The following is a 20053-nucleotide window of genomic DNA, read 5'->3' on the forward strand; positions in this document are numbered from 1 at the left end:
GCTTAAAGAGTCCTGTGGTCATTACCAGGGAATAGACGGTGTTCACCTGCCAGGTGGGATGTTCTAGTGAGCCCCAACCCTGAGAAAACATCAAACAGTCAAGCTTTGTTTTTATGTGTGTGTGTGTGTGTGTGTGTGTGTGTGTGTGTGTGTGTGTGTGTGTGTGTGTGTGTGTGTGTGTGTCTCTGTCTCTGTCTCTGTCTCTGTGTCTGTGTCTGTGTCTGTCTGTGTGTGTGTTAGCAGCAGCATGACACAGCTGGTCTGAGCTACACACACACACACAGTCTTCAGACCTTTACTGCAGTAAAACTCCTAACACCTGTCTGTACTAATACTCCAGTACAGTTAAAGTACTGTAATACCTCACAGTGCTACCTGAGTAAATGTGGCTGCGTTCCACCACTGATGACCAATCAGATGTGTCCGCCCCTCCCTGAAATTGCATTCTGGGAAACGGTAACTGACTCTGCTGTAGTCGGACCGGAGCGTTCAGGGTAATCGGCTAACTGAACGTCTCTGTGTAGAAAACAAACGCACACATTGAACAGTGCTCACCTGTTCACACCTTACACAGTGTTAGTGCTGCCCTCAGGTGTGTCCTGTGTGTCCTGCCCTCAGGTGTGTCCTGTGTGTCCTGCCCTCAGGTGTGTCCTGTGTGTCCTGCCCTCAGGTGTGTCCTGTGTGTCCTGCCCTCAGGTGTGTCCTGTGTTTCCTGCCCTCAGGTGTGTCCTGTGTGTCCTGCCCTCAGGTGTGTCCTGTGTTTCCTGCCCTCAGGTGTGTCCTGTGTGTCCTGCCCTCAGGTGTGTCCTGTGTTTCCTGGTCAGAGGTCAGGATGAGTCTGCAGTGGACGGCCGTCGCCACCTTCCTGTACGCTGAGGTCTTCTGTGTCCTGATGCTCTGCATCCCCTTCATCTCACCAAAGAGGTTGGCACACACACACACACACACACACACACACACACACACACACACACACACACACACACACACACACACACACACACACACACACACACACACACACACACACACACACACCTGTCCCCTCTACACACACACACACACACACACCTGTCCCCCCCATTAGAAAATAATACTGATGTGCTGCTGGAATATACCACTGAGAGTCTGCACGGGGGCTTTTATTTTGAAAACTGAGCGGCTTCTCTTTGCCGCTCTGACTTCCTGCCTCCTCACCTGCTCTGAGCCAGAAGCGGAGCAGGAGTGAGTCTGTAGCGGAGCGCTGAGACGCTCCTGGGGGGTCTGAAGGGTTAAACTAGAGCGACACCATCAGCTCCCGGTGGTTTTCACCTCGAAGCTGACGGATGTGAACACAGCGGCTCTGTGTGGACGTGATCACATTAAAACCCTCAGACCTCCTGACGGGAAACTGATTAACTCACAGAACAGAGACCTCACTGATCCCAGACCTGATCTCAGCCCTCCTGATTAAACATGACCGATACACCCCCCCCCCATCGGGGACCCACAGCTGAAAAGGGCCTTTAGAGTTAGAAGAAGACATGTTAACAGTTTTAAGAACCCTGAGTGAGGAACCAGTTTCAGGATCCCTCTGTTCTGTCGTCCCGCAAAGAGTTTTCAGGTTGGGATCTTCCGTTTTGATGGAAGAGGACTGCACCTTTAGGTTTCATTCATTCAAATAATATTTTAAAAAAGCAATTTTTAAGTTAAGAGGAGGATTGAGGCTGTATTCTGTCCGTTCATCCTTCTGGTTTAATTACAAACAGCCGTTATATCGCTCTCACACCAGACTACATTCACTAAAACAGGGATTTTAGCTCCCAGGACACAGGAGCTGCACCTTGATGACCGTTTAAAACAGGAAAGTCACACAATAACACAAACTAACCAATGGAGGCAACAGTGAACCAGTTACTGCATGTGGACTTCTCTCTCGATGTTACAGGTTTTTCTGGTTAAACAAAAAGTGGACTGCCACAGGCTCAGACTGTTATTCTAAGTGTGTGACAACATGCTGTGTTGGGTCTGAACTCACACTTTAAAACACCAAAGTCACACAATAACACAAAGAAACTAAGTGATCGTTAACAAGCAGCTGCTGTGTAAAATCCCTGTTTTAGTGAATGTAGTCTGGTGTGTGTGCTGTTTGTGGTTAAACCAAAAGGATCTTCCAGGTCTCTCTCTGTAGGGATCCTTTCCATGATGCTGTCACACACTTAGAATAACACTCTGAGCCTGTCAGTGGATCAAACAAGCTCTTTTAGTGGACCTACTGTGATCAGGTCCCAAAGGATCACGTCGCAGCCATCGTTGCTGTTTCCCTTAAGAATCAGAGTTATGTTTTTCTGTCGGATGTGTTTTCTCCAGTGTGTCTGTGTGTGATGTGTCTGGCCTCCAGGTGGCGCCACAGCTCCAGGTTTGTGCTCAGTTTGTGTGTTTGTGTTTGATCCTCCAGGTGGAGTAAAATCTTCAAGTCTCGGATCATCCAGACCATCGCTCTCTATGGAAACACTTCATTTATGGTGGCCATCGCCATCCTCGTCTTCCTGCTCATCGGTACGTCTGTGTGAAAGGATCCCTACAGAGAGAGACCTGGAAGATCCCTTTGGTTTAACCACAAACAGCACACACACCAGACTACATTCACTAAAACAGGGATTTTAGAGAACAGGAGGCCTCCATCAGTCAGTGTGTTGGTGTTATTCTGTTTTACACTAATAAAGTGTTGGATCCAAACGGACCCTTTTTAAAGCACCAAAGTTGCAGCAGCTCCTGTGTTCTGTCAGGTAACATCACTGTTTTTGTCAATGGAGTTTGGTTGAGGCGAATTGGAGCAGTTCCAACACTTTTACTCCGACCAGACACCAGAATATGTAGAGATATGGCCCAGGATTTAGAATACACTCAGTAACATCATTCCCAGTCGTCAGCTCCAGCTCTACAGCCAGGGCTTTTGTTCCTTCATGGGCTTTCTGAAAACATAAACCAACACAGTGTTAAAGTGTTTTATGTAATGTGTGTGTGTGTGTGTGTGTGTAGATGCTTTCCGCGAGGTGAGGAAGTACAGCGTGACGGAGAAGGTGGATCTGACCAACAACCCAACAGCCATCGAACACATTCACATGAAACTGTTCAGAGCTCAGAGGAACGAGTACATCGCCGGCTTCGCCCTGCTGCTCTGCCTGTGAGACACACACACACACACACACACACTGTGACACACACACACACACACTAAGACACACTCACACAGCGACTGATCTAAATGCAGAGGAATTTTACAGTATGATGGAAAGAATGAGCAGCTGTGTGTGTGTTACAGTGTGTGTGTGTGTGTGTGTGTGTTACAGTGTGTGTGTCCATTGACAGCTAGTCACTGTACAGTGTAAATCCTCCAGCCTGATCCCTGATTGGCTGTCTCTCTCCGGTGGGCGTGGGCAAACATGAAACCGATGTGACACGGCGTGCTGTGATTGGAGGAGAGCTTGTTGTTGGGCTGAAAAGTTTCTGAATGAAGCCGATAAACTCAACAGAGACGTTGACGACAGAAACACTTTAGACTCTGAGACGCTTTACGTTTAAACGTGTTTAGAATGAAAATATAACGGCGACGTTATAAACTACATAAATATGAGATTTACCGTCAGGAAATGTGAGTAAAAACACTCTGTTCAGCTTTGGCCCCTTTTGTGATGTCACAAGAGGAGATCTGTTGTGGTCATGTGACCCCGTTCAGCGTTAGCATGTTGCTCGGTTAACGTGTTTCCCCCGACAACGTAGCACCACTGCCGTAATCAATAATGACAGCAGCCATTCATCAGAGGTCTAATTTACCTCTGATGGGAATCAATTAATTAGTTACTCAATGATCATCTGACAAATCTTGGTTCACCTGTAACTGCTCGCTCTGAATCCACATCCAGCGTTTAGCCAGAGCCCTCCAGCGTTTAGACGGAGCCCTCCAACGTTTAGACGGAGCCCTCCAGCGTTTAGCCAGGGCCCTCCAGCGTTCAGATGGAGCCCTCCAGCGTTTAGCCGGGGCCCTCCAGCGTTCAGATGGAGCCCTCCAGCGTTTAGCCGGGGCCCTCCAGCGTTTAGCCGGGGCCCTCCAGCGTTTAGCCGGGGCCCTCCAGCGTTTAGCCGGGGCCCTCCAGCGTTCAGATGGAGCCCTCCAGCGTTTAGCCGGGGCCCTCCAGCGTTCAGATGGAGCCCTCCAGCGTTTAGCCGGGGCCCTCCAGCTGCTGTGATCCGACACTGTGACTCAGCCAGCAGATGATCAGATTATTTCTGACCTGTGAATTGACTGGCGGCCATATTTGGGGCAGAGAGTCTCTGAGGCAGCAGGGGGTCGTTTCTGGAAGCTGCTGACATCCAGCTGATAGTCTGATCCGGAGACACGTCATGGATGCTTGCAGAAGAAGTCGGTCACATTAATTCACAGTTTCAGAGCCCAGTGGTGCGTCGCTGGCTCGCCTACCCAGCATGCATCTGGAGAAGCTCGACCTTCTGGGCAGCGGTGCAGAGTTAGTGAGAGAGAGCTGTGCGTCATGTGATCATTATTCAGGGGCTTTACCATAAAAACCCTCTGGAGCTCCTGCTCATAACATGAAGCAGCTCCGTCCCCACAGCTGGGGGGGACGGACGGACGGACGTGTTGATGTTCAGACAAACTGTTACTCAGACAGAAGCTTGATCATTAGTCCACAGCAGACTGCTCCTTTAATCAGCCCCCCCCACATTACAGAGACCCCGTTACATCACTGCCTGTCAACACCACACACACACACACACACACACACACAGCAGGGAAATGTCAGGGGTAACTCACTGTGTGTGTGTTGTTACTATATATATGTGTGTGTGTGTGTGTGAGAAGTAGTGAATGGCTATATTAGGTTGTGTGATGTGTTGAGTGTGTGTGTGTGTGTGTGTGTGTGTGTGTGTGCTGATGCAGCAGTGTCAGATTGTCTCTGCATGTATTGATCAGTTATCAGTTAATCAGTCGCCCGCGGCCTCGTCCACACGGTCACAGAGGCGCTGAACACCAAACAGCAGCAGCTTTTATCGTACGGCAAGCAGAAAGTGTCAAATATCACTTTTCATACTCTCTCTGGTAAAGACACTGTAAAAAGTCAAAAGTGGCAGTTTAATCTATCAGGAGGCCATTTTTTACAGCGTGAAACACAGCTGTAGTGATTTAACATGTGAAGACTGTAAAAACAAAAGTGTGTGTGTGTGTGTTCAGGTTGCTGCGACGTCTCGCCACCCTGCTCTCCCAGCAGGCCTCGCTCATGGCCTCCAACGAAGCCTTCAAGAAGCAGGCGGAGGGCGCCAGCACCGCCGCCAAGAAGTACATGGAGGAGAACGAGCTTCTGCAGGAGGTGACACACACACACACACACACACACACACACACACACACACACACACACACACACTACAGCTGTAGTCAGTATTCAGATCTAGAGCTTCACTGATTAGTTGATCAACAGACAGAAGTGACAGATCTGAATCTTCTGGTTCTCAGACGTGAACATTTGCTGCTTTTCTCAGTTTTGTATCTCAATGAAAATGAAGCAGCTTTAAAGGGTAATTCCTGTATTTTTAGCACTGGTTCCTCTCTCTCCACTTCCTGGTGTGTGAGTGACTGGTCCAGTAGATCCCCTCAGCCAGGCTCATTGACGGTGATAAAATCTGAGCCTGTCAGTGGATCAAACAAGCTCTTTTGCAGCCCGTTTGGTGTCTGCTGGCTGAGGTGATCTACTGGACCAGTTCCAACACTTTTACTACCTACCAGTCACTCACACACCAGTGTTAAAAACAGTGTAATTACCCTTTAATGTGTGACTGTGCTGCTGTTCCTCTGGCTCACCAGCAGGGGGCAGCACTGACCTGCAGCCACTGAGCTGAACCCAAATAAACACTGAAAGTATTCACAGAGCAACACACACACACACATCACGCCGTCTGTGTGTTTCATTCACGTGGGAGACACACACACACACACACACACACACACAGTCTGTGGTAATCTGACCTGGGTCTGTCGGGGGAAGAGATCACCAAGTCCTCTGCTGCTAAAAGGAGAAATTGCTTCATCTGCATGTGACAAACACTCACACACACACACACACTCACACACACACTCACACACACACACAGAACTGATTCATGGTTTCCAGGTGGATGTTTCCATGTTTCTCCGTTTGAGCCACCACCCGTCTGATAGAACGGGGGGGGGGCTTGTTTTGGTGGAACGTCTCTTTTATTTATCAAGTTTAAAGAGTCCACCACTTCCTGGTATAAAAAGTACCCAGGTCTTCCTCATCGTTGGGCCCAAAGAGGCTGGAGGACTAGCTAGTCTGCTAACTTCCTGTTAGCCCTGCACTAACCCTACACTAACTTCCTGTTAGCCCTACGCTAACCCTACACTAACTTCCTGTTGTCCCTGCACTAACCCTACACTAAGTTCCTGTTAGCCCTACGCTAACCCTACACTAACTTCCTGTTAGCCCTACGCTAACCCTACACTAACTTCCTGTTAGCCCTACGCTAACCCTACACTAACTTCCTGTTAGCCCTGTGCTAACCTGAATGGAGATAAAATGATTTAATCTTGTTGCTCTTCCAGACTTTTCAAATGTTTTCGGACTGAATGGATCAAACTCTTTAATCCTCTGATTTACAGAAGTCTCTTTCACAATAAGAGTCTGTAGAAAAAAAAGTCTTTCTGCCCAACGGAGTCACGTGACCGATGTCAGACTGGCCTCAGAGCCTGGAGAGCTCCCAGGGTGACTTTACAGACGGAGGAGGCAGAGAGGCCGTTGCTTAGATTCACAGTCACTTGCTGACACACGTGGACGCCCCCGTATGGCGTGACCTCACCGCCACACTTTAGCCACGCCCACCACTCAGTCAGATATCAGGACACGGTGGAAAATCTGAAGTCTTGAAATGTTGAAGCGACTCATAAAGTTGAGAGGAAGTCGTGCTGTTGTGACAGAGACTGAAGACGGGAAACAGTCGAGGGGTTTTTCATCGTTAAATCACCACCGAAGACGCTTTTAAAATGGATGAAAAGAGCCTCAGAGAGGAAACAACTCTTTTATACACAACTCATTTCATCCATTTAACACGACTCACATGACGAACGCCAAGACGAAAAGATTCACTCCACACCGTTAAGATGTTAAAGGAAAACTTCCTGGTCCTGCCTGAACACATCCTGCTGTTTAAGTGACTGCAAACACACCAGACTCCAGTCACAACAGTAGTGATTTTACATCACAGGACCCACATGTTGCTGGTCCACTGCTGCCTTGATCGGTTGGTGCCTATGTGTTATTGATTGTTACACAAATGTTGTGTTGGATCCAAATGGACCCTCTGAAACACAGTAACACACACAGACCAGCTGATCGAGGCAGCAGTAGAGCGGCGACTTTCATGCTCTGTGAAGTAAAATGACTGTTTTTGTCAATGGAGTCTGGTGGATATCGCTGTCTTCAAACACACCAAAGTCATTTTACTTCACAGAGCATGAAAGTCGCTGCTCTACTGCTTCCTCGATCAGCTGGTCTGTGTGTGTTACTGTGTGACTCGTGTTCTGCAAGGCAAAAGTACTGTCTTGTGTGTGTGTGTGTGTGTTACTCAGTCTTTGGGGCCTGCAGTGTTTGTGGGGACATTTTGTGTTTTTCTGAACTATGATGTTATTGATAAAACATGAGTATGGTGAGAGTGTGTGCTGTAACTAAAGAATACTGACCCCTGAGTTAGAGGGAAGTCCTCACTGAGATGGAAACGTGTGTGTGTGTGTGTGTGTGTGTGTGTGTGTGATATGAATCCGTTTGGGGTCTCAAAGGTCAGTTATGAGCATGTGCAGCTGCAGGCGACCTGCAGAAACACACACGTGAGTCTTTGATAGTCTATTTTTGACAGGATTTCACTGCAAACAGTAACGGTGTGATTTACATGTTAGTGTGTGTGTGTGTGTGTGTGTGTGTTAGTGTTAGTGTGTGTGTGTGTGTGCTCCATGCCACATGAAGGCTGATAACATGGTCCTGGTTCAGTCTGCAGCAGCTGCTCCATCTGATGTCTTTCTCATCGTTGACATCACGCTCTGCTGTGGACAGACGGGTTCTGTGGACAGACGGGTTCTGTGGACAGACGGGTTCTGTGGACAGACGGGTTCTGTGGACAGACTGGTTCTGTGGACAGACTGGTTCTGTGGACAGACGGGTTCTGTGGACAGACGGGTTTGTGTCCGTCCTGATTTTGAGTTTGCAGGTCAAAGGTCACTGTGACTTCACCAAACATGTTTTTGGCCACAATTTTCATACAAACATCTGAAATGATGAACTGGACGTGGAAACTAAACCCTGAGGGTTGGTGGAGGCAGAAAATTGTGCGATTCAGGTTTTATCTCAGCAGAAAGTAGATGATGCTGTACAAAGACGCCCTGAGAGTCGGGGGGGTCTCTGTCGTAGCGGGAGGTGCACAGAGTGGCTCTAAGGATGGACTCTGGTTCTGGTTCAGGAGCGTCTCTGACCTGATCACATACGATTCGATTGTTAGAAGCAACAACATCAATCTAATGAGTGAACAGGCTGCGCTTCTTCTTCTGTCTGCTTTAAATGTCTTTCTAGTCCCAAAGGATCACGTTGCAGCCATTGCAGCCCGTTTGGTGTCTGCTGGCTGAGGTGATCTACTGGACCAGTTCCAACACTTTTACTACCTACCAGTCATTTATGTTATATGATGTGGACAGAGAGGATCATGGGTAGAAACAGGGGAGTGACCCTTTAATGTGTAAACTGTTTGGAATAGTTTCTTCTTCTCTGCTGGTTAATGTGTGCCGGAGGTGCCGGTGCAGCTCTCTGGTCATTAGTGTCACCGGTCGGTTGAACCAGGATCGTCGTGGCCTCTGTGACCCGGAGACCTCGTGCTGCTGGATTCAGTTCAGGGAGCAGTAAAATGGGTTTTATAGCCTCGTCAGTTAAAGGTCTGAAGCTGAGCACCTGCTTCCCTCCGTCAGCCCGAACACGAGGACTCTTCAGCCGTCCCTCTGCTTCACTGCTGACTGTCGCCAACGTCACGCCTACTTTTCCTCAAGAACTGGCAGAAGAACGACGTTATGGTGCTTTAATTAATTTCCATGTCAGCTGATACTTTACTACCACATTATCTGTCAGGGTCCGTTACAGAAGCATGATCAGGTCACAAATAGAACAGGAGGATTATTATTATTATTATTATTATTATTATTATAGTAGTAGTTGTACATCTTTACGATGTACTGTTGCCATGGTTACAGTGTCCCCGTCTTTGTTGCAGCATTCTGTTACCATGGTAACGTGTGTCACCTGTCAGTGGTCCAGCAGACCGACTCCTCTCCTCGAGGGCTCATTAACAAACCCTGAACCTGCTCGTGTAGCTTTAACGTTAGCGTTAGCGTTAGCGTCAGCGCAGCTAGCTGGTCCCTCAGGAGCAGCTTCTGTCGGGGTTATCCTCAGAGAAGCTGAAAAGTTTCTTTGTACGTTTGACCTTCTTTAATCCTGAAGCGACTGAGAGTGACGCTAACGTTAGCTTACATCTGCAGTACTTGATAAAGTCACGTTAGCTTCGTTATTGATGATGATTAAAAACGTATGTCTGGTTTTTATATAACAGCTCGTTGCTGTTCTGATTTTTTAAAAATAGGTTTAAATAAATCCCTTTTAAATCAATAAGTAGGAAGCTGCTCACTTCATCTTATCTGAGGAGTTTTATTTAGCTAATAAATATTTTAAAAAGTCGTCATAGTTTATAGTTTCCGTGCTGCTGAACACGTCCAAGAACAATGTTTCTAATTTTAATTTAAAAACCCAAATCATTGGGGTCACATGACCTGCTGTTCATCACAGTAGTGTGTGTGTGTGTGTGTGTGTGTGTGTGTGTGTGTGTGTGTGTGTGTGTGTGTGTGTGTGTGTGTGTGTGTGTGTGTGTGTGTGTGTGTGTGTGTGTGTGTGTGTGTGTGTGTGTGTGTGTGTGTGTGTGTGTGTGTGTGTGTGTGTGTGTGTGTGTGTGTGTTAAACACTCATCTCTATATGAGGAGTCCCATATACAGCACAGACGTTGCAGTCGCCTGGCAGCCAATCAGAGCGCAGCGCCGTCTGCTGATGCGGAGCAGCTGCCGCTCTGAGGTCAGGGGGGCGTTTGGTATGAACACCTGTCGCTCCCTGAGTGGGCGCATTCAAACAGAAACCAACTTCAGCATCAGCCTCACAGCTGCTTGAATTCCTCCTGTTCTGAACCTGGAATTCCTAAATGTTTCATACGGGGGGGGGGGGTCTTTATGGGGGGGATCTGTGCATGTTGTTTAAAAAACACAGGGAGCTGATTCTGATCCACACTAACCCTTTAAAACACCAACACACACACAGTCCCATGTTCTGCAGGGTTAAATCCCTGTTTTAGTGAATGTAGTCTGGTGTGTGTACAGAGAGCGATATATAACGGCTGTTTGTGTTTAAACCAAAAGGATCTTATAGGATCTCTGTAAGGATCCTCTCTCTGTAGGGATCCTTTCAGACACCAGGATGTTAACAGATAAAGTTGTGCGTTAACACGTCTTTTCTCTTCTTGATCATTCCAAAGAAACTCCGTGACGCCGGCGTCGAGGTGCCTGAAGTCGGGAAGAAGGGAGTAGGACCACAGGAGGAGAACAAGAGTCTGAAAGAGGAGGTGAAGACCCTGAAGGAGGAGCTGGACACCTCCAAGAAAGGTGAGGAGGAGGAGGAGGACCCTGCAGACAAAAATGAGGGCGTAATGTCCCACAGTGGCAGTTTAATTAGAAAAAACAAGTTTTTCAGTCGTGTTTTGATCACCTGAGGAGCGTCTGTGAGGTCCTGGGTCCTGGTCCAGGACTGAAGGAGACCTGGTCTCAGTCTGGACCCTCAGACCTGAACTATGTGTTCACGTGTTGCAGCTCTGCAGAAGTCTGACAGCGACGTTCGTGCGATGAAGAAACAGGCTGAGAACCTGACGGTGGAGTACGACCGACTGCTGGAGGAGCACAGCAAGCTGCTGGTAACACACACACTGACACACACACACACACACACACACACACACAGTAACACAGTCACACACACACACACACACACACAGTAACACACACACAGTAACACAGTCACACACACACACACACACACACAGTAACACAGTCACACACACACACACACACACACACAGTAACACAGTCACACACACACACACACACACACACACACACTCTGACACACACACACACACACACACTGACACACACACACACACACACACACACACACACAGTAACACAGTCACACACACACACACACACACACACACACACTCTGACACATTCTTCATTTCAGTGTTTTTTATTTGGAACATTATTTATTTATCTGGTAAATTTAGTTTATTTTATTATTTTGTCACTAAACGGTTGGCTAATGCTAGCAAAAATGCTAAGCTAACGTCAATTAACATCAGTTTATTCAAAGAGCTAATTAATCTGTTGACGTTTCATCACCCACAGAGGGTTCAGCTTCTTCCACACAGGCAGCAGAAGTTAGTTAGCGCTAGCGTTAGCGTTAGCAGCAGAAGTGTTAGCGTTAGCGGCAGGAGCGCTATCGTTAGCTGTAGCTGCTGTAGGGGCCTTTGAGGCAGTCCGACGTGCCCCCTCCTCGGCTCCCAGACGTGCGTGTGTGGCCTGCAGGCGGCGCTCTCACTGTGTTTTTACCGCCCTGCTCTCTGTCTGCAGGCGAGCAGCGACAAGAAATCCGACTGAGAAGGACGAAGACGGTTTCCAGCTTCTCCTCGTCGTCGCTCTTCATCATCTTCACCGCCCTCGTCAGCAACAACAACAGTCGGCCGCTCCTGCATCCACCCAGCGACGTGATGTCACTTCCCTTTGGGTCAGCTGACAAATGCCCGGGCTGCGATTGGTTTATTTCATGTGGTTTAAGAATGACTGGGAGAAAGAGGAAGGAAGGAAGGAAGGCGTCCGTCTGTCCGTCTGTCCGTCTGTCCGTCTGTCGCTGTGAGAGTCAGTGTCCAGCTGCTTTCTTCACTTTTTCATCTTCTGTCTGTTTAGAGTTTAAAATCTGATTGTTTCTGTTTCTGTTCTGCACAAACAGACGAGTTTCATTCCAAAGTCAGAGGTCCAACGTCCTGTAAGACACTAATCGGTGTCCTAAAGTTTTTTTCCAGAAATTATTTTGTGAATTTCAGATTGTAAATTTCTACAAATATGAATGTGATGCTTTTGGAATTAAACCCCCTGAAGTGTGGATGAACGTCAGCTGACTGGACTTCTGTTTCATTGGTTGATAAACGGACCTCCTGTCAGTGATTCAGTTTACACATTAAAGGGCCACTCCCCTGTTTCTCCCCCTCTGGGTCCTCTCTGTCCACATCCTGGTCCAGTAGATCACCTCAGCCAGACTCCATTGACAAAAACAGTCGTTTTAGCTCACAGAACACAGGACTTTGTGTGATTTTGGTGTTTTAAAGGGTTAATTGAACACTTGAACTAACACCAGCAGCTCCTGTGTCCTGTTCTCTAAAATCCCTGTTTTAGTGAATGTAGTCTGGTGTGTGTGCTGTTTGTGGTTAAACCAAAAGGGTCTCCCAGTCGTTCAGACACCAGGATGTGGACGGAGAGGACCCAGAGGGGGAGAAACCTCTCCTTCCTGGAACATTTACAGGCGTCACAACAGAAAACTGAGCCGAGGCTCCACCAGACTTTGTTCCTCTGCTGAGTGCTGCTGTTCTTCGTCGCCATAAACGGAAGGTTTGAAGGTTTTCTTTCTCGGTTCCTTCGGTTCCTCCCTCGGGGGGGCTGTCCAGCACGCCGTCGTTTTCAAAGCGTCACCTGACCACGTTTCTTGTCTGTTCGTCCAGTTAAACCAAAGCTGCTCCACAGAGGTCTCACTCCAACCGTCGGCTCACGTTTGTTTCTTTTCTTCTTTTTTAAAAATCTTTATTCACTTGTTTTGACTTTTGTTTCTTGTTTTTCTCCACTTTGTTTGTTTACATTATTTTTTTTCTTGAGACAGAAAACCCCTTTTTTTCTCAGATTGCTGAAACGCCTCGTGAACTCTTTTGGCTTCTTTACGTCCGACACGGTTTGTTGATGCTGAATGTGCCGTTATCATCGCCGTCATGTGACCATCAGCTCGTTTCTCTGGATGCAGCGTGTGTGTGTGTGTGTGTGTGTGTGTGTGTGTGTCACCTTTTGATGCTCTACGATGAAACATAAATACGTGTGTGTGAGAAAAATGTTCTGTTTCAGTTATCACCGCCAATAAAGTGAGCAGAAACTTTAAACAGTGTTCTTTTATTATTCAGCGACTCTTTCAGTTTTTAAACTCCTTTATTTGTTTAACAAGGTGAATCTATGGAAGCCCATTTGTGCCAAAAAGAAAGATCCTGTAAGTTATTATAAAGAGAAACTTTCTCAGAAGAACGAGTTTAATATCTTTGATTTATTTCCAACATGTTTTTTCATCACGTTGCTGCTCTCCTCAGGTAAACTCTAGAGGGCGCTGTTCACAGGCATCATGGGACACCTGAGGTGAGCTCAGTCTGAAATAAACTGCCTGCGGTGCGTTCAGGTACCGGCTTCATGGCTGTTCTCTGTTTTTTCCAAACGTGTCGGTGAAGAAAAAAAAAAAACTCAAGATTTTGAAATCGTTTTTTCAATTAAAGTCATTAAAAAAATTTAAAAAGTTTTACTACAATCACAGTATTTTACAGTGTGATAGCAGTACTTGTACTGCTGAGAGTACTTGTACTGCACACTAGCAGTACTTTTACTGCTGAGAGTACTTGTACTGCACACTAGCAGTACTTGTACTGCAGTCCTCTGGCCTAAACTTATCTTCCTTCCTCTTCGTCTCGTCTCCGTCCGGCTTCGGCAGCTGTTGGTGTTCGGCAGCAGGAGCCGGTTTGATCCGGAGCGCCGAGCCTCTCCGCCGTCTCACCGGATCAGATTTCAGGGCCGAGCCGAGCGCCATGAGTCTGAAAACGCTGACGGGACGCCGCCTCGGCCCCGAGACTAATTTTATACCAGCAGGTGGTTTTTCTGTCTCCTGCTTCCTGGAAGACTGGAGCCTGCAGTGAGACATCTGTAGTTATAGAGGATCTCTGACTTAACTGATGCATGAAACCTGGACCAGGACCAGGACCAGGAAACTCAGACCAAACCTCATTCAAATATTTCTGTATTTAAACACATTTTTAAAAAGTTCTTTCATTATTCAGCAACAGTCGAACCAAACGACTTCATCACAGAACATCTTGTTTTTTTCTTTCTTTAATAGAGTTCAGGTTTTCTCCTTCAGTTATTCTTTAATCTCAGACACTCAGAGGTTTGTCTCTGAGTGTCCTCCTCCTCCTCCTCCTCCTCCTCCTCCTCCTCCTCCTCTGTAAGATCACACTGTTTCATTTTAGATCTCAGGTTTCTGGCAGGAACGTTAAACAGCGTCTTCATTCGTAGTTCGTGTTCCTCCAAACTTTCAAAACTCTACAAACATTATTTTTCATTCTTATTAATTAAGAATCTTTATTTCACGTGTGTAATGACCCAGTAACCACGGAGACGAGCAGCTGTTTGTCATGACGTTAGTTTTATTGCCGTTGGTGATGAGCACAGTGATCACAGTGGTTTACAGCATGGAGACCCTCGCAGGGGTCAAAGGTCAATGAAACACAGGCGACGTCCTCGGGGCCCCGAGCGTCGTCACTACCGTTAACACAGCTATCAATTAATTCAGCTACTTATCGCCTAATCGATTGTCTAATCTACACTTATGGATGGAAGACGGCGGTTCACAGGAAGTCACGGTTACAATAAAATGGCCGACGGCGGGATGGAGGAGGTCGCCACGTGGCTCAGTTTGGGCCGGAAACACAGACGGGACTCAAAGAGGAAAATCACAGAAAAAATCAGCACCAAAGTGAAAGAAGATCAGAAGGTAAGAAGCTCTTTGTGTTTCCGGAAGCTCGAGCAGCCGGAAATAACAGATAAATAAAATAAAAACTCTCTTCATGAGACACAAAGTTTGGAGGAAATGAATCTCATCTTATATGTTTGGTGTCATGAGACGTTTAACAGCAGACGTGACAAGTATTCTCTGTTAAAAGTGAGCTGGGTTAGCCGCTAGCAGCTCTGCTAGGTTAGCCGTTAGCAGCTCTGCTGGGTTAGCCGTTAGCCGCTAGCAGCTCTGCTGGGTTAGCCGTTAGCCGCTAGCAGCTCTGCTGGGTTAGCTGCTAGCAGCTCTGCTGGGTTAGCCATTAGCCGCTAGCAGCTTCTGTCTGCAGTGGACTCGTGGACGTACAGACAGCGATCACTGGATCACTGGATCACTGACAGACTGAAGGAAACTTAAAAACAGACAGATTCTCTCTGAGGTTCTGCAGCTAGAAGGGTTTCTGAAGGTTTATTCTCGGTGGACATCAGTGAGAAGTGATTCTAATCACATTTGTTTCATGACTGAGTCATAACTCAAATCTGAACAGAGAAAAAGTGCAATTTTTGGTGTAAAAACTTGCTGCTGAATATCTTTTATTTTCCATTAGCTGTCAGGAAGCAGCCACGTCACCAAACGTTGTTTGAGGTGAAACCTCATGAATAAGATTGTAATTTCTGATGAATGAGCTTGTTTTTGTGGCCACTGGGGGGCAGCAGAGCTGAAATCACGACTAGCTGCTGCTTCCACGTGCGGTCGGTCCGATGAGACTCGTTCAAACGGAGCCGAAGTTCTGAGAGTTTTTATTTTACATTCATCAACTTATTTACAGCGGCTGTGATTTAGTTCATAAACCGTTTAACTTTGTGACATTTTTGTTCGTCCGACAGTTTCCAGCCCAAACGGCCCCGAGGACGGCGCCCCCTGCTGGTTCAGCTGTTACAGCGACCGACCTCGGGGCAGCTTCCCAAAAAACCTGAAGATGAGAAACGTTGAGGTTTTTTATCGTAACACCGACCGGTCGTGTCAACAAAAGGAAGAAACTGTGACGGGATCAGAAGAAACAAACTTCTTCTTCCTTGTTGTTGTTGGTTTTGAAGTTAAAAAACACTTTGGCAACGTGTTTTGGCTACAAAATCACTGACACTGTTTTCAAAAACACAATCTACAGTAAATAGAAGCTGAGAGTCTTCGGCGCTGCTGGTCTGAGGACGGCAGCAGGTTTTTGTTTCAGGGAAACGGACTTCAGATGGTTTTTGGGAAACCGGCGCCCGACAGAGACGTTTGTTGGACAGAAACTGTTCTCAAAACGGACGGACGAATCCTTTTTACTCATTACGAAGAAAATACAACAATTTATATCAAACTGTTTCAAAACTTTTTACGCTTGTTTGAGTTTTGGTTTTTAGCTTTTTGACAAAAATAGTAAAAGTGCAAAACTAAAAGAGACGGAAACTAAAATTTAACTTTGTGTTTATTAGCCGGTCAACAGTTTGTTCGTTAGATGTTTTATTTATTTATTCGTTAGTTTTATTCGTTAGTTTTATTCGCTCGTTAGTTCGTTAGCTTTACGCCGTTTCTCTGCGTCCGTCCAGTTTTGGATCAAAGCTTCTGTCACAACAAGGTTTTTTTTTTTTTGGCTTAAGATCACGAAGACAAAATGAGGCGAAACATCAGATTTTTGGTTCATGTACATTTTTGTTTCTTCACGTTTTCTTGCGTCGTGTGTTTTGACCCTCCCGGGCTCCCGTCCACAGAAGACACATTTAAAAAAGCAGCAATGAACGATTCTACGTTTCTGCGTTCCTCTAAGATGCTGCTACGTCACGTTAGTCCTAACAGGTTATCAGTGGCACTTCAGTCACATGACCTCTAATCTCATTAATAATCTCAGTTTAACCCCGTGACCTCACGTCCCGGCCGGCCAATCGGCATCAACTCCTCCGCACAGCTGCAGCCAATCGGCGTCGTCCGCATTAATGATCCGATTGTTTCAGTCGGATCAGAAAGTTCGGATACATCAAGTACAGATGATGTCATAAAGGTGCGACCGGCGGCGGGCTGAGCTGATTGGCCGGCGGCCCGGTGACGGTTCTTCAGTCCCCAGTTGGCGTCTGGAGGCTCCCACTGACTGCTGGGATATGTAGTTGTTTCCAGGACAGACTGAGGTAGCTGTTCTCCTGCACACTGAACGTTTGAACTTTTAAATGTTCTTCAGCCTCTAAAACTGTTTTTTACTTTCCCGCCAAACACGTGAAACCAAATGAGACGAGCAGATCGAACTTTTCTTTCTGCTTTGATATGACGACGTGAGAGTCTGAGCCGTGGGGGGGGGGGGGGGTCTGAGGAAACAACACTGATATTTAGTAAAACACACAGAGAAAAAAATAAAGATCTACGATCGTCTAAAACTAAAACTCTTCAAACACTTGAGCACTTTGAAAATTAGAAGTCAAAAAAGAAAGAAAAACAGAAGAGATTCCCTTTCGCAGTGTGTTCGGAGCCACACGAAGCCTCGACAGCCTAAACATCACTGCATCGCAGCAAACCCGCCAAAATAAAAGCCCCGCCCTTCGCTGCTTGTTCACTTTAGCCGGTCGGACGCAACTTAAAGGCCTCACAGCACCAACGTACGTCAGTGTAATAATTTAAACTCCTTACGGCTGTAGAGCCACTGAAGTGTGACGGAAAAGTTCCAGTTTTGTTTTTAATTTATCCGACAGGTTTCTGCAGTCGGTGCTGATTTTAGTTTGTTTTTTTTATTCACAGCAGCAAATTAGCATCCAGATTGTCAGTTTGTTAAACTTTGGTTGGTGATGGAGAACCTTTAAGGCTGCGACGTGAAGCAGGCCGAGGAGGGAAATGTTTCCCCCCCCCGACCAGACATTTGCATAAAAAGCTAGAAGAGGTTTATTTTGAAGGTTTGAATGAGAAGTGAGGTAGCCTGAAGCTTCGAGGCGGTCGCTCGTGTTCGCCGGCTAAACGTGAACAATCAGCCAGAAATCATCATCATCACATTTACATACTGCATCAAATATAGATAACGAACAAAGATATTAAATATATATTTATATTTATATATATCTGTCATACCGTATGTATCAGCAAAATAAAAGCCTCCACAAAATAAATCTCTGATTCATTTTACAATATGTAAAACAAAACATGATTCATTATTTTACAACAATGTGCAAATGTATGTAGTTTTTATATATTTTACATTCTGATCGTTGTTTCCCCGTGATAGGTGGATGGCGAGTGGTTGCTAGGAGACAGAGCTGTAGACACGCCCCCCCCTCCCCCGCAGACCGCTGATTGGTGGGATGCGAAAGCCGGAGCCGCTCACAGGACGTGCCGTCGGGGGCTGGGTTTGGCTAGTCGGCCCTGGGGGGCGCTAGAGTTAAGACAACGACGTAAGGCAACGCTAGGCATCAAGCTGAGTCCTCCGGCTCTCATCCCTCCAGCTGCTGACACGCACGTCCAATCAGAGTCCAGCGTTTCTCCGGCCTGACAGGTCTGATGCCGACGTGAGAGTTTCTTTACATTAAGACTTCGTTTGACTGTCATCTGGACACAAGCTGCAGTTTTTACGGCTTCAGTTTCAGACAGGAGATTTTTTATGTGTTTATTCGTCAGCGGAGCTCCAGAGCAGACAGAGATCCAGTAGATCTAGTTCAGCCCCGGAGAGCAGAAACTGAGATTCAAACGATCGGCGTCAATGGAGAGCGTGATGAAAGGCTGGAGGACCTCAGCGCTGATGAGAAGAAGAAGAAGAGTGAACGGGGTGACATTGGCAGCCTGGATTGAGATTGATCTCTAATCTGGGATCTGGTCTGGGATCTGGTCTGGGGTGTCGCTCCGTTTGGCACTTCAGTCGACCAGGCAGGACGAAGCACAACCTTTGACCCTCCTGATGAAAGGTCAAAGGTCGGATCCAGTGGGATTCTGATGCTTTCCTCTCGGAGCCGTTTACAGATTATTGTTTTCTTTATTGATCACATGTGATCAAATGTGATCACATGTGATCAAACGGTGACAAAAACATTTTCTTCTTTAAACTGTTCATTTTGTCCAAAACACAGAATTTGATCTAATCATTAGAACTAATCAGTCCGTCAGATCACGAGGTCGTGTTCGGCAGCTGTGATTGATAAATGGCTTCCTGATCAGTGATCAGAACTGCTGCTGGTCACCTGTGCTGAAAGCTCCGGGTCCGGCTGGTAAGTGAACCCTTGAGTTGAGATTGTTTTTAATCGACCATTTAATTTCTGTTTGTTTGCGCTCAGAGAAAACTGGAGCTTGAACTCGCTGAGGAAGCCCATGAGGTTTGGTTGAAAGCTCCGGGGACAACGCGTAAGTTGGTCTTTGATTCTGGCTTCTTCTCAGGAGGAATTTATGAAAGCAAGCGAGGATCAATCAATCAATCAATCAATCAATCAATCAATCTTTATTTATAGGATCCGTCCTTCCAGCGTTCTGCTGTCGCCGAGCGAATCGAGTCTCTGCGCGACCGTCAGAAACGGCCAGGCGGTCGGCGGTCTCGGACCGGCTCGCTGCTCAAGTCCTGGGGGGGGCGGGGGGGGCTGGTGCCTCAGAGCCTCAGAGCTTCAGAGCCTCAGAGCTTCAGAGCCTCAGAGCCTCAGAACTTCAGAGCCTCAGAGCCTCAGAGCTTCAGAGCCTCAGAGCCTCAGAGCTTCAGAGCCTCAGAGCCTCAGAGCCTCAGAGCTTCAGAGCTTCAGAGCCTCAGAACTTCAGAGCCTCAGAGCCTCAGAGCTTCAGAGCCTCAGAGCCTCAGAGCTTCAGAGCCTCAGAGCCTCAGAGCCTCAGAGCCTCAGAGCCTCAGAGCTTCAGAGCCTCAGAGCTTCAGAGCCTCAGAGCTTCAGAGCCTCAGAACTTCAGAGCCTCAGAGCCTCAGAGCCTCAGAGCCTCAGAGCTTCAGAGCCTCAGAACTTCAGAGCCTCAGAGCCTCAGAGCCTCAGAGCTTCAGAGCCTCAGAGCTTCAGAGCTTCAGAGCTTCAGAGCTTCAGAGCCTCAGAGCCTCAGAGCCTCAGAGCTCAGAGCCTCAGAGCCTCAGA

General features: G+C 47.1%; 1 protein-coding gene across 2 annotated transcripts in view; it reads left to right on the forward strand.

Moving 5' to 3' along the window:
- Window positions 1–13335, forward strand: part of bcap31 (B cell receptor associated protein 31) — a 13775-nt gene extending 440 nt beyond the window's left edge. The window contains exons 2-8 of one of the 2 annotated variants that reach the window (XM_070839633.1): window positions 801–924; window positions 2438–2538; window positions 3022–3166; window positions 5228–5363; window positions 10618–10744; window positions 10949–11049; window positions 11768–13335. In XM_070839633.1, the coding sequence (XP_070695734.1) occupies window positions 833–924; window positions 2438–2538; window positions 3022–3166; window positions 5228–5363; window positions 10618–10744; window positions 10949–11049; window positions 11768–11794 (729 nt within the window). In that variant the 5' untranslated portion in view covers window positions 801–832 and the 3' untranslated portion in view covers window positions 11795–13335. Of the gene's footprint in view, window positions 1–782; window positions 925–2437; window positions 2539–3021; window positions 3167–5227; window positions 5364–10617; window positions 10745–10948; window positions 11050–11767 lie in introns of those variants that run through there. The other variant, XM_070839634.1, reaches the window with a different exon arrangement.
- The last annotated feature ends 6718 nt before the right edge of the window (window positions 13336–20053 follow it).

This window comes from Pempheris klunzingeri, chromosome 11, assembly GCF_042242105.1.
Source record: "Pempheris klunzingeri isolate RE-2024b chromosome 11, fPemKlu1.hap1, whole genome shotgun sequence".
Lineage (NCBI taxonomy): Eukaryota > Metazoa > Chordata > Actinopteri > Acropomatiformes > Pempheridae > Pempheris > Pempheris klunzingeri.